The 13,558-nt window shown below is 38.5% G+C and overlaps 1 protein-coding gene across 2 annotated transcripts in view; it reads left to right on the top strand.

Moving 5' to 3' along the window:
- The window catches only part of LOC150085481 (potassium voltage-gated channel protein Shaw-like), a 193,065-nt gene extending 180,035 nt beyond the window's left edge, over positions 1-13,030 (top strand). Inside the window, exon 5 of one of the 2 annotated variants that reach the window (XM_090373287.1) lies at positions 12,710-13,030. In XM_090373287.1, coding sequence (XP_090229413.1) covers positions 12,710-12,888 — 179 coding nt within the window. In that variant the 3' untranslated portion in view covers positions 12,889-13,030. The remainder of the gene's footprint in view (positions 1-12,709) is intronic. The other variant, XM_090373288.1, reaches the window with a different exon arrangement.
- Positions 13,031-13,558: the final 528 nt, after the last annotated feature.

Raw genomic sequence — 13,558 nt, 5'->3', positions numbered from 1 at the left:
GCAAATTCCGAGTATCCAATAGGAATCAATCTACCACCTTACAGAACCGCATATTATGAAAATTATTCATGCCGATAAAAACACGAGTTGCGACCATATCACTTCATTCCCGTTTCTTGCCTTTCTCAGTGGAACAGAGACATCTTCAGTATTGAGGATGGCAGATCATCGTGGTTTAGATTGATTGTTTGAAATGGCAGGCCGTTCAACCACTTGAACCGGACAGTTGCGACCAGAGGTGGCATGTTGGCTTAATCACGCAGTATCGTCTCAGCCCTATGGAAGCAGTGTCAAAAGACAGGAACTATTACAAGAAAAGCTGGCTAAGGTCGCCTGACGGCTACTTCAAACATAACAGACGACTACCTGGCTCTACAGCAAGACTGAACCCTACGATGTTCTGTCACCATCTGTTGAGGTTGCTGTTGCCACAGGTGAAAACATTTCCAAACAGACTGTGTTGAGAAGACTCAACTCAAGTGGACTCTACGCAAGGAAGCTAGTGGTTTGTATCCCATTAACCCCACGGTTATATGAGGAAACCCTGGAGACCACCATGCAAACACAAATACCTTGAATCCCATTAACCCCAAACCACCACAAAGCTCGTTGAAATGGTGCCATTAACATGTCACTTGGAGCCCTGACAAATTAGGTACAGTTCAATTCTCTGATGAGTCCCGTTTTAGCCTACAAACAGATTCTAGATGTTATTTTATCTGGAGACAACGAGGAATGGGGTACCATCCCTTCAGCACCAGAGAAAGGGAGACTTACAGAGGAGGCGTTGATCTCGTGTGGGGCGGAATGATGATCAATCGCTGCATCACTCTTCATGTTCTTGATATAGGTACTGTAACTTCACAGAGGTACTGAGAATAGATTCTCAAACCCTATATGCAACCTTTTAGGTGGGTTGACCCAAATGGCGTTAGTGGTATTTTCAGAATTTAATTTTTATTTGGTCTTAATCCTGGGATCTGTGTTTTTCTTCTTTGCTGCCGGGTCCACCCATTAGTGTGAAGTTAGATATAGCCCTTAAATGTATCGGTTGTGACGTCAAACTTTGAAAGTTAATTAGGTGGCAGTGCATTCTCGGTATTTTTGGAGTGTCCGGGATGAAAGTTTCGTTTGTATGCTTAGGGGTCACCACCCGCCCGATGCTGCCACGTGGCCCCATGCGTTTGCTTTGCAAACTTAGCATAATATTTGTATGTGAGATGAAAAACTTTTTGCGGGATGAAAAACCTTAAAATGTCTCTGTTGATACTGACATCATATTCGTTCATCTTATGCGATGTGCAAAGCTGACACCACCAGTTTCTACGGGATGAAAAACCTTAAACTTAGAATTTGGCAGTATTAAACTTAGATTATTTTCTTGACAAAGTGCCTGTCTGTTGTTGGCAGTACCTGAAAATATAAGTCGTGTTTGATGTTTTGCTCCTACGATTAAAACTGCATTTGCAAATGGATATACTTAAAATTTAAATTTTTCTTGACAAAAGTTCCTCTCTGTTGTTGGAACTACCTGAAAATAAAAATTTAGGTTTGTCCCTTTTTTTCAGGTGCATATGTATGCGAATATTCTTAAAGATCAGAATTTTCTGGACAAAGTTCCTCTCTGTTGGAAATACATACCTGAAAATAAAAACTGTTTTTCAAGTGTGATTGTATCTGCAAGTGAATATTTTTATTGACAAAGTTCCTCTCTACTGTTGAAAGCTGAAAATAACGTTCTGGAGGCAAAGTGTTGGTTCCTCTGTTGGTTCTGAGGTGTTTGTGGTCATTTTTCACACAACGATTTCCCATCGACTCTAGTTAGTTTTTCCTTAAGATTTGTAATTTTACCGTTTTAGTTGATAATACAAGATTGTAAAAGTGAAAATTTCCAACGTTAAGTTAGACATTTTTACTTGTCACTACAAGAATAAAAGTATATATTTAAGCAACATCAAGTGAAAATGATCAATGTTAAGTTCGACATTTCAGTTTATTTTAGTTGTTACCACAAGAATAAAGTGGTATATTTAAGCATTATCAAGTGTGCTTTTGGAGTCGACTTAAATTTACAAAAAAAAAAACCCAAGACACACGTTAGGATTAATCATTTTAGTTTTGCCAAACAATTAAAGTGTGTATGCAAAGCTGACATGTGCTCCTTAAGTGACCAGCAAATAACGTTGTTTTTCTCAACAACTTAAAAATTACCAATATTAACGTTTGAAAATCAAGTCGTTAACTTGATAAAACACTGCTCTGGTTCCATCTGTTGTTGAGAGCTAAAAATAAAATCTGGCTTTTGTATGGTTGTAATTTTTATTCAAATGTGTTCTTGCAATGATTGTATTTTCAGAGTTTACTTAAACTTTCCCAAAAGTATTAAGAATGTAGTTAAGTAGTCAACAGTTCAGTAATTAAAAAGCTTATTTTTTATCTCAATTCAGCAAATAACTGGTTTTTTTTATCTTAGTTTCCAAAGTTTGAAAATCAGGCTAAGTTTTTTGTCAAGCTCTTCAAAAACCAGTTAAGTTGGTTAACTACCTCTTTAGTAGTTAATTTTAAAATTCCTATCCTTAAAAAGAAGCACAGGCTCTGGTAAAATTTACAAAAGCATAATTTATTGTTGTTAACCAGGATACAAAAATTATTTTCGAAAATAGCAAACAGAATGTAAATTTTATGTTAATATAGTTACTCACCGTTTTTCTGAGAATAACACTTTACAAGTTACCAGTATACATACAAAAATGATTTTCCAAGCTAGTAAACAGAATGAAAATCCATGTCACTACAGTTTTTCTGAGAAGAACACACATTTTCACACAGTTGAAAGGAAACGACTCATGTTTGAATCGTTTCCTTTCAACTTTCAACTCCAAATTCTGGAATCAATCCTAGCATTGATTCCAGAATTGGTTTTCCAGTTTTCTCTCTGATCGCTCACTGAGGGTGATGGTATATGGCTCTCTGTCTTCTAACTTCTCCAATAATGCCGGTCCCTCCAAGGTTTAGTTCTTTCCCCTACTATTTTTCTCTTGTATATTAATGACCTTCTTCCATTGATTAGAAATCCTATCCATAATTTTGCCGATGATAGCACATTGCATTCCACTTTCCATTTTGAGAAACCTTGTCCTGCTCAATCAGCTTCAACTTCTCGAATATCCGCTACCAATTCATTAAATGGCGATCTCCAGGTAATTTTCCAGTGGAACAAAGACAGTTGATTTCAATCCTTCTAAAACTCAGTCTTGTCTTATATCTCGCGAAAAGGATTCTTCTGCTCCTATGTTTATCTTTGGTGACACTCCGATTTCTAGGCAAAATATATCTCTTTTGGGGATTACCCTGACTTTTAATCTCTCTTGGCACAAGCACATTACAAATGTTGCTTCCTCTGCATCTAAAAAACTTGGTTTTCTCTTTCGCTCTCGGCGTTACTTTTCTTCCAAACAGCTGTTCACTCTGCGTGAACAGCTGTTTGGAAGAAAAATCTGTTTTCAAATCGCAAATCCGCCTGACCATGGAATATTGTTCCTACATCTGGAGCGGTGGTCCCAAAACCTCTCTCAGGCTTCTAGATTCCATTCAGAAGAGGGCAGTTAGGTTAATTAATGACTGGTCTCTAATAGAGTCTCTGCACTCGCTGTCTCATAGACGTACTGTTTCTGCTGCATGCCTTTTCTACAGATACTTCCATGGGCACTATTCTTCTGAATTGGCTTCTATAATTCCCGCTCTCTCTTTCAAAACAGTCTGAACACATGCCTCCACCAGCCAACATCCATTTACTGTCCAACTTCAAACTCACAGAACCAACTTTTCATCTTCCTCGTTTCAACTGCCGTTTTCTGGAACAACTTTCCTTCATATGTATGTCCTGAAAATTACAGTCTACAGAAGTTCAAGTCTAATGTCAACAAATATCTTCTTTCGTCTTTTCAACCTCCATCCCAAGCACGGTAGTAAGTACTATAGGTTCTAATACCTCTCGTGTTTGGGGTTTTCATAAAAAAAATAATAATAAGCAAAATATGTCACTAGAAGAGTTGATCGTGTTCACAGACGTCGATAGAACACACCACATTCTTTTTCCTCCCAGCGTTGGACACGTCCTAATTTGCATTTGTCATATTGGTTTGTGGCCATACGCTCAAGAAATGAGAATGAAGGGTCTTTACATGCCAACACCAGAGCAATTGTGAAATCCATGCCGCACAATAGCGCCTCGGGTAACGAAAGGCACACGCGACTCTATCAAAATGGAGCTATCTGATTGGCAGAGCGTTCAGGTCGGTCACATCTGTTAGGGGTAGCGATGTAAAGTTTTTCAATACAGTATTTTTATTTTTTTTCTTGCCCTTTAACAAAAATACGATTGATGTTGGTGGTTTCTGCCCACAACCATGCACGGAAATGAGCTTGCAACAAATCACCAGCCTGCCACGGTATTTCGTGAATGTGCTTCTCTAACCACTTATTCTGTTTTCGGATTTTAAAAGACAATCGCAACATGGACAAACCAGGCCAACCACTGCAAAATACGTCCCTGAATTTCCAGATAGGCCAGTTTCTTTTATTGTTAATTTCCAACATTCATTTAAGCTCATTTGAATATCACAGGCTATCATTTTAAGACTTTCACAAAACAAGCCCCTACATGCCAGCCTCCCAGTAACGATCACACTACAGCTGACTCATTTCCAGCTGAAAGGTCCCGTCAGAGTAACCACTATGAAGTGTTCTGGAAACTTCAAGTTTGTGTGAATTGAACAACAGCAGCATTCGTTTTATACCCAATACATATGAACACGATTTCTGATTGGTCAAAAATGTGGAACAATACATTTTTTTCTTAGTTCTTTTGAATAAAAATTTATATTTTCCTGTGTATACTGAATAATTTCTATGGATTAATGCATATTTTTCGTCATATGATGTGAAGGAGACATTTTTCAATGAAAAAATTACTAGGCTGGGTAAAATTCCACTTTCAGTTTAAGTTTCACTGAAAAAACATGCGCGCTTATGTGCTTATTTTAGCTATGCACAGCGAGGTATTTTATGTCAATGTTTTGTGAGTGTTAACTGTAATTTCGAATGCTAAATTCCTTAATTTAAACGATGGTTCATTTCTGGTGTTCATTTTCCGTGTTTTCTGCCACAATCAGAACTATAGACCTTGGGGTTTTTCATCCCAGCTCTCCATACAGATGTGTGAACACTGTCCGTTTTGCAAATTCCAAACACAAAGTCGAAACTGATCATTGTTAGGCTTTACAAGCCACTACATTCACCAAATGCCAAAAAAAAGTTAAGATTTTAAAAATAAATCTTCTCTAACAACATTTTTACTCTCAGAAGCCGAAATTTATGAACTGTTGGTGTGTTTACAACGATTGTCTGTACCTAAGGATGTGTTTGTCTGATTTTTAATTAAAAACTTTCGAAATTTAAGTGGCGTGGTTAAAAATAACTATACATTTCGAAATTATATCGCAGAATTATGTCTACTACCTAGTTACTCACAGGTTGTGTTCAGAATACTTTTATGCTAATCGTATGTCGCGTCTTCAGGGCATACGGACACAACGTACGATCTTTTTCCCACCTGGTCCACTGTGGGAGCAGGAATGTGTCATTTCCACCGTTCCTTGCAGTAAGAAGCAGTACTAGCGGTGTTATTAATCTCTATGTATGTGTTTTTCCCTTCTGGATATGGTTAAATACGACTCATGTTTAAACTGAACGAAAACTAAATTTCTCAATTTTTAATTCTCTATGCATATATTAAGTGTCTGTTTAGTCTTTTGAGCAACATTGAATGTTCACATTGTGGTAAACAAGGAATTAAAATCAGACGGTTGTAACTTACCCTCAAGCTAAGTGATGGTGTTACTTAATGTAACTCTTAATGTTTGGTACTCAAGGAGAAAATCACATTGGGGTAAAAAATCACTTTGTAACGTGTTTGCCTGTAGTCTTAGTGCAAATGGACTGATTGTTTGGATTGATGTGTATGTGGAAAAGGGTCTCTATCACCTTTTAACCATTGACATAGTCATTTTCACAGGAACAGAAGTCAAGAAAAAGCATTGAGTATCTGCAAAAGTGTTTTTGATATCTACTGTGCCAGAGTGCTATTAAATTTCTTGTGGATTTCACAAAATTAAAAAAAAAATCAACATCTTATAAAATCGAAAAACACACTTTCTCCACAGCTGTATGCCCGCTTTTGCATCAGGATTCTGAAATCAAAAAAGACGGCAAGATCAGGGCTACATTTCTGTCAAGGAACGCACAGGCTGTTTGAAATGTACTTGGTAAGAGTCTCTCATCGCTAAACAACCTTTATTTTTACACACATACTGAATGCTGAAATTAGTAATGACTGCTAAGGGAGTGGTGTGTAGCTGTCCAGAAAAAACATACTAAAGTTACTACTTTGGTGATTTTCATCTTACTTCCCTTCTTGTGTTAACATTAGCGAAGAATTCTTACCATACTAAACCAAATTAAGATTCATTGTAGACCTTACATACGCCAACCTGCGTATGATCGCCACACTCACAGAGTACGTATTTTCTGATTTTGCACTCTCCTCTCAATCCCCCCTAACACGTGCATAGGGACCAAACCAAAATTGCTATCTTGTTTGTAGGTATTTTCACAAAAGTGGTGTTGCTTTATACAGGATGAAAAGCTGAAAAATCTGAGTAGTAGTCCTTAAACTTCCAGCCTCTGTTGAAAGCGCTATCGTGAGTCTTAGAATTTGGTGTTATTAAACTTAGAAAATTTTACTTGACAAAGTTCCTCTCTGTTGTTGGAACTACCTGAAAATAAAAAGTGTGTGTGTGTGTGTGTCTGTGTGCGCGCGCGCACGTGTACCTAGCTTGAGTTTTATCGCTGTCATGGGATGAAAACAAAAATTGAAAATAACTTTAACGTGTTATATTCAATACACAATTTGAGTCTTAATACCAATCTTTACATTTTCATCCAAGAGTGGAAATAACAAGCTAAAAATAGGACTTTCCCCTGCATGCGCGCAGTCATCACAAAAAAATCATACTAAAGTTAGTACTTTGTTGTAAGTAAGTGTAAGTGAAAGTGTGTTTAGGGTTCAGCGGCACCAGGGGTTTCCCCCATCTCCGCGTAGTTTACATTGTGGTGTGTTACAGTATTCTGTAAATGCCAGAGATTTAAAAGTGTGTGTGTCTTGGATCGTTTAGTGTCGTGTACCGTTTTTCTTCTGGTCGTTTAGCCACTGAACCCCAACTTGGGGCCCAACGTTGCCCCACTTACGCCCCGTCGAGGCAGACCAGGAACCCAGTAGCTTATACTCTGACAGGTCCTGCCACCTAATTTCCTGAAATTTCGGTGGCTAGGACCTTAAAAAAAAAAAAAAAAAAAAAAAACGGGGGACACTTAAGTTTAGAAAAAGCCAGAAGAGGTTAATATGGTTCAGTTTTCAGTTTAGAAATCGTTAATTTTGTTTAGTTGTGTGGGGTTTACGCTGGCGTATTAGTCATAGTAGGGAGAAGAGACTGAAGACTGGGGGGAAAGACAGAAGTATGGAGTCGATAGGGAAGGCAATCCAGGTGGTCAGTAAGGCATGCCCATGCCTCACCAGGCGAAGTATATGGGGTGGTAGGGGAGGAAGGAAACAGGAAGACCATCTCCTCCTCCCCCTGCCAGGGAGAGGAAAAACGGTACCAGGCAAGGGAGCTGGTAGAGATCACCATTTGGCTACATGGCAGTGAGGCTGCATCAGTTGTAGTGTAGTCATATAGAGTCACTCGTTGGACAGTGTCCCGTCCAAGTTGAATGTCTTTGTTTTTGGTTCTCTATCTTCAGTTAGTATATTTGTCAGTTTCACTTAGATCTCATATTTGTTGGTACATACGCAGGGTTTCTTGGTAGACAGCTAGTAGCTTCCACATAATTATCATTCCGGGGTGTGTCTGAAAGGATATTTTGATTTGTTATCTGGCTGGTAGTCTTTCGCTCCTGGTGTATTGCATTTAGCGTTCTCCTTCTTGAGAAGAATTCTTGAGCGAAGTTGGTTAGGGCTCTGTATTCCTCCTCTGAATCCAGTAGGTGAAACTCTTGCCCTCTGGGGAAGTATCTTATACACGTGATTAGAATGCACATGAGATCCTCGTATTGCGGACAGTCGTACATGAGGTGTTCCCAGGTTTCGATCTCTCTCCACATGTACTTTTGTTGTAAAGTGTAAAGTGTGTTTGGTGTCGAGCGGCACCAGGAGTTTACGCCATCTCCGCGTTGCTTGCATTGTGATGGGTGTGCCAGTTTACTGGAAATGCTAGAGATTCAAAAGTGTATGGATATTGTATATGTGTGGTGTCGTGTACCGTTGTTCATCTGGTCATTTAGCCGCTGGACCCCTACTGAGGCCCAACGTTGCCCCACTTTCGCCCCGTGGAGGCAGATCAGGAAACACCAGTAGACTAAGTTTTACTTTTGTTGTGTGGGATGAAAAACTTGTCGTTCGTTATTAAGCGGTATGGAAAACCTTAAGCTTAGAATTTATTTTCTTATAGTTCCTCTCTGCTGTTGCCAAAAACTGCTATCTCCTTATGTGATATGAAAAGTTGGAAAATCTACTTAAACGTCAAAAGCAGGAGGAAACATGGGTGTGGATCGTCGCGGGGACCAACTCGCCGTTACTGCGGCAAGGTCTAGCAAAAACTGCCCAACTTAACTTCTCGACGATACAGGGTACTCTGGCAGTGGGCATGCTCCTGATTTTTTTCTCCCACCATACCACCCGCCCACATGTGGGGACCGAAGGTGGGGCCCATGCTTATTGCCACGGGCACCACCATGTGCTGGTGGTGGGATGGCAGGAGCATAAGAGACTAGGTAAAAATAGAAATTAAATTCTTAAAATATCACTAACGCCATTTATCGAGAGAAAATAAAACTAAAATGATGCCAACTCACTTTCCACGACTCACTTCTCGGGATCCGAGGTTAATTGGGGCCTAATTCGTTACACTTGTTCAAACCCCCTCCAGTTACTACTGATGTCCTAGCAGCTTGTCTGCCTTATTCAGAGAAGTTTGCATTGGATTACTCCAATCTCTTTTGTTCTGCACCACCTTGAGTGTACTACCACCCAGTTGGTATTTTATTCTAAGATTACCGTTGCCTGTATGCAACACCCTGCATTTATTAATGTTAAACCTCAAGTGCTACTTAGCACATATGCCTCATTTTTCTAGCTGTTGTTGCTGTAGTGCGCCTTGATCCCTATCATCAACCACTCTGCCAACCTTTGTATGATCTGCAAACTTAGACAATAAGCTTGATATGCCTTCATAATTATAAGAAATATACAAAACAGTAAAATGCTGCACAGTGAACTCCATTACACTACCGAAAACTATATAAAAACCACGGTATACCCTCCGCTTTTATATGTTGCAGAGGTATAGGCATCTGCAGCAGCTAGCACAATTAGGCCACTTTTCGCTACTGAGTTTTAGCTCTTAAAATAGGCCATAAACAAAATTAAACTTCTTCCGCAGATAAGGACAACTGAAATGGTCAGTTTCCTACATATTCACAGGATTCCCACGCTTTTAGGGTTACCACCACTGTTAAAATGATCGTCGGCCAGATTTCTGCACCATCATTCTCAGGTCCGTACTTCCACTTCTCGGGGCCCGAGGTGCTAAGCACATATGCCTCATTTAAAGATACAAGAGGTTCAGAGTCCAAAAAGAAAAAACTTGCGTATATAATCAGAAAAAAAAAAAAAATTATTTTTACCGATCTGTTTAAACACAAACGTTGAAATACAAAGACCGCTTTAAAAATTTGAGATTACAGAGGCCATGCGAAGCCCCCCTCTATGGTGAAGCCCGAGGCCAGCGCCACATGCGCCTGTTTATAAGTACGGCCCTGATCATTCTGACTTGTACTTCTGGAGAGTACCTCAGCCTTCCCTCAGAGCCACTCCAACTCTGTGCCCGCATCTCAGTCGCCTTCACTTGTCCGAGAGGTTTCTGCCTTTGCAGATGATCTCACGTGGCCAATCATTGGAAGCTGACCATAATAAGTTTGTTGTGACAGGGAATACAGACGCCGCAACTTTGAGTTGTATATCTCTGTCCCTGATCCTTCTCATCGAAGCTCATCTTAATGTCAGTTCAAGCCAACAATACGATCTGAAATGAAGGAGGCTTACTAACTTATTCAGTATTACGATGAGTAATGATAAATTTTTGTTCTTCTGCTTTGGTACAAAGAACGTTACCTGTTTTGCATTACAATATAAAATTATTTATATCCACCGATATTTATTTGTATATTGTGTTTGTACTATTGTTGTTGTTGGGTTTTAGGAGCATCAGCGACTAAAACCATATTGCTCTGTGTATATTTTCTGTAAATTGCGTGTGTTCAGAGGTCGATTTTCTGTTTGCTGGACGAAAAGCCCGAGTTTCCAGGGGGGGGGAACCATGCTACCCTCGCCTGAGACAAACTAACTCAGCCATGTTGTGAAAAAATTCCTTCCGTCATCGATGGGATTCGAATTGAGGTTTTTTCCACCCAGTGTGGGGAGGACGGCGATCCTACCAACTGTGCTAACCACGAGGGCAATTGTACTGTACTTTAAGCTGCACTTCATTTTATGCTGCCATATATGTATTTCCTTATGTTTGATTTATCAAATATTCTCTGTTATTATTATTATTTATTCATTTCTCATACATGCTGTATTATCACTGTTAACCCTTCGCCCAGTGGCCATGAAGGGCAATATTGCAATATATTGATTTCGTGATAAAATTAGTCCAAGAAGAGAAGTGCCCATTTATAACCCTCTGCTTTTTGCTACACAACCGCCCAATTATTCATAGTAGTAGCTTGTTACTAATACCACTGCTCTAATTTACACACTGGGCTTTCACGTGGAACAGTATCAAAATCTTTTCTGAAATCTAAACATATAATGTAAAAATTACTTTTTTGTATCCAGTTCCTTTGTTACTAAGTCATAGTAGATAATCAGATTGGTGAGATAAGGCCTCCAGTTAAGAAATCCATACTATGATTATCGTATAACTTCATTCCTCTCTAGATGGTCCTGCATTGCTTCTTTAACCAATGACTCCGTTATTTTCCCTGAAAGAGAAGTGAAGCTTTATAGTCTGTAATTCTCACCCAACCCTTTTAATCCCCTTTGCGAATTGGAGAGACAAATCTCCAATCCATACTGAGCTCTCCTGAATCCAAAGATATTTTCATAATAATGACTGAAGGTTTATTTACCTGATCCACTTCGATTGTCTGTATAGTTGTTCGTTATGCTCATTACAGTTGATTGTCTTGTAAATAGTGATGAGTATAACGAACTAGTAATCGAGAGATTACTAGTCATTCTAATAATCGAATGATCTAATTTGAACGAAATAATTTGAATGAAATGATCGAATGAATCATTCGAATGATATGAGTCCACACCGGGAGGATAAGACCTGAGTTCGAATCCCGTCGATAACGGGATTCGAGGCATTTTTATGGGTCTTTTTTTTTGCAACGTGGATGAGTAGTCAGTGTCTGGCGAGGATAGCATGACTTTTTCTCCCGGAACGCGGGTTTTTCGCTCAGCAAACAGAAAATTCACCACAGAACACACAAAATTTACAGACATATTATATACAGCGCAATATGGCTTAAGTTTAAACTTGTAGGCTTCAACACAACAACCAGCCAACCAACCATATATTTTTCTTAACCAAGAGAATAACTCTTTCCCCCCACTCCTGTCCTATCTGTCTACACTGGTAGCACAGTGGTTTTAATCACCATCCCATAAATCGCTATAAATTTTCTGTTTGTATTCCAGGACGGATATAGAGTTTTGCATATAGTTTTGCAAGACAGAGAGAGAGAGAGAATTCAAGAACAGCACCGTATTTAACAGTCACCTGAACTTGAGCGATCAACTCTAACGCGCCTACTGCCGCACTTTCGGTTCTGATCGAGGGAAAACATATTATAAAAATAATCGATATTAATATGAATTGGAGGGAGTGTTTTTGTGATTATCGATTTAGCAACCATTTCATTTTCTTTTTGTAAATTTATTGAAAATTGTGCAGACTAAAATCACGAATTTTAGGAGAATGCAAATATGCTCTTTTTTTTTTTTTTAATTAACAATAGGAAAAGAAAATTCGCTGAATTGTTGAGTTAAAGCCTACAAGTTTCAGAGAAACCTATAATGTAAAAGTCGAATAGACGTAAAAGTTCTGTAAAAGTAGAATCGTCATAAGACCGCCCTGCCATTCATATTAATATTTATTAATATTTGTATCAGTAACGATTTTTCCAAGGAGTCCCATTTCAGAGTATAGAAAATCAGGTCACTTTCATGTTACTCTATCAGTTATAGATTTTATTATTTTTTTCATTTTTAAAGAAAAACTTTGAGTTATTCGACACTTATAACAGGAAAAGTAGTGTTAAAGTAACAATAATGTTCCTGATTACAAAATATCCCCTAAAGACATTTTATATAGCAAACGAAGTCTTGTTTATTATATAATGTGGTTTAACATTAAACCTTGCTGTTTTGTTTTGTTTTTCTACTTGTTGATTTTTTTTTCCATCGATCTGAAATAACACCTGTTTCTCAACTAAAAGATTAATGTCTTTCATCTTATTTCAGGCGATGTCACAGCGCTGGAAAAAGAGCAGAATTCAACTAAATCAGGAACTGTAGTTGCAGGTGGACAACACAATTCTGCAGGAAACTTAATTCATTTCAATGAAACAGCACCTGCTAAGTCGCCTTCCTCGAAACTGTCGCCATCCACCAGTGGGGTCACTAAGACAGATACGTCGTAAATATCCCGTGCAAAAGACTGCATATGGCAGTCTATTCGAAATCCATGGGAAGTTAACAGGGTAATAAACTGAACTTCTATCAAACGAAGTTAATGTCACTAGCTGATGTCAAAACCCATTTAAGTAAAGTCTGAACTGAAAAAAAAAAGTGAATGTGGCCTCAGAAGCTTCTGAAAAAAAGTTTGTTTGTTTTTTTGTTTATTGTTGTTATTGTTGTAAATTAAGGCAGTTACAGCGGTGCTACAGGTGATGTTACAAAATATTTATTCGATGGGGAAAAACAGCAAGTTTTAGAGCTTGGGACCAATGCCCCATTGCAGCAAGCTAAAACTTGTCATCGTAGAGTTTTTGGGTCTAGTTACCAAGAATATCTATAAAGAGAATTTTTTATTGTGAATACGTTCCTATATTGTACGTACATACTGTTGTTATGGCACGAATCAATGTTAACACGATATAATATTTGTAAAGTATCCCCATCACATGACTTTCCAAATTTGTAAATGCTTCGAAATCATACAGTAGCTGCCTAGAATTTTTATTTTCCTCCAAAATTTTAAACGTAACTGCAAAATTTCTTCCTTTGACCATACTTGGTTTATCTCCTGACCTATGTATTTAAATGTAAACGCTGTTATAACTTCTGTACTCCAAGTACGGATAAAGCCAT

Source organism: Mastigoproctus giganteus, chromosome 5 (genome assembly GCF_048544385.1).
Source record: "Mastigoproctus giganteus isolate SK-2022 chromosome 5, ASM4854438v1, whole genome shotgun sequence".
NCBI classification, from domain to species: domain Eukaryota; kingdom Metazoa; phylum Arthropoda; class Arachnida; order Uropygi; family Thelyphonidae; genus Mastigoproctus; species Mastigoproctus giganteus.
This window is presented reverse-complemented; position numbering and strand designations above follow the sequence as displayed.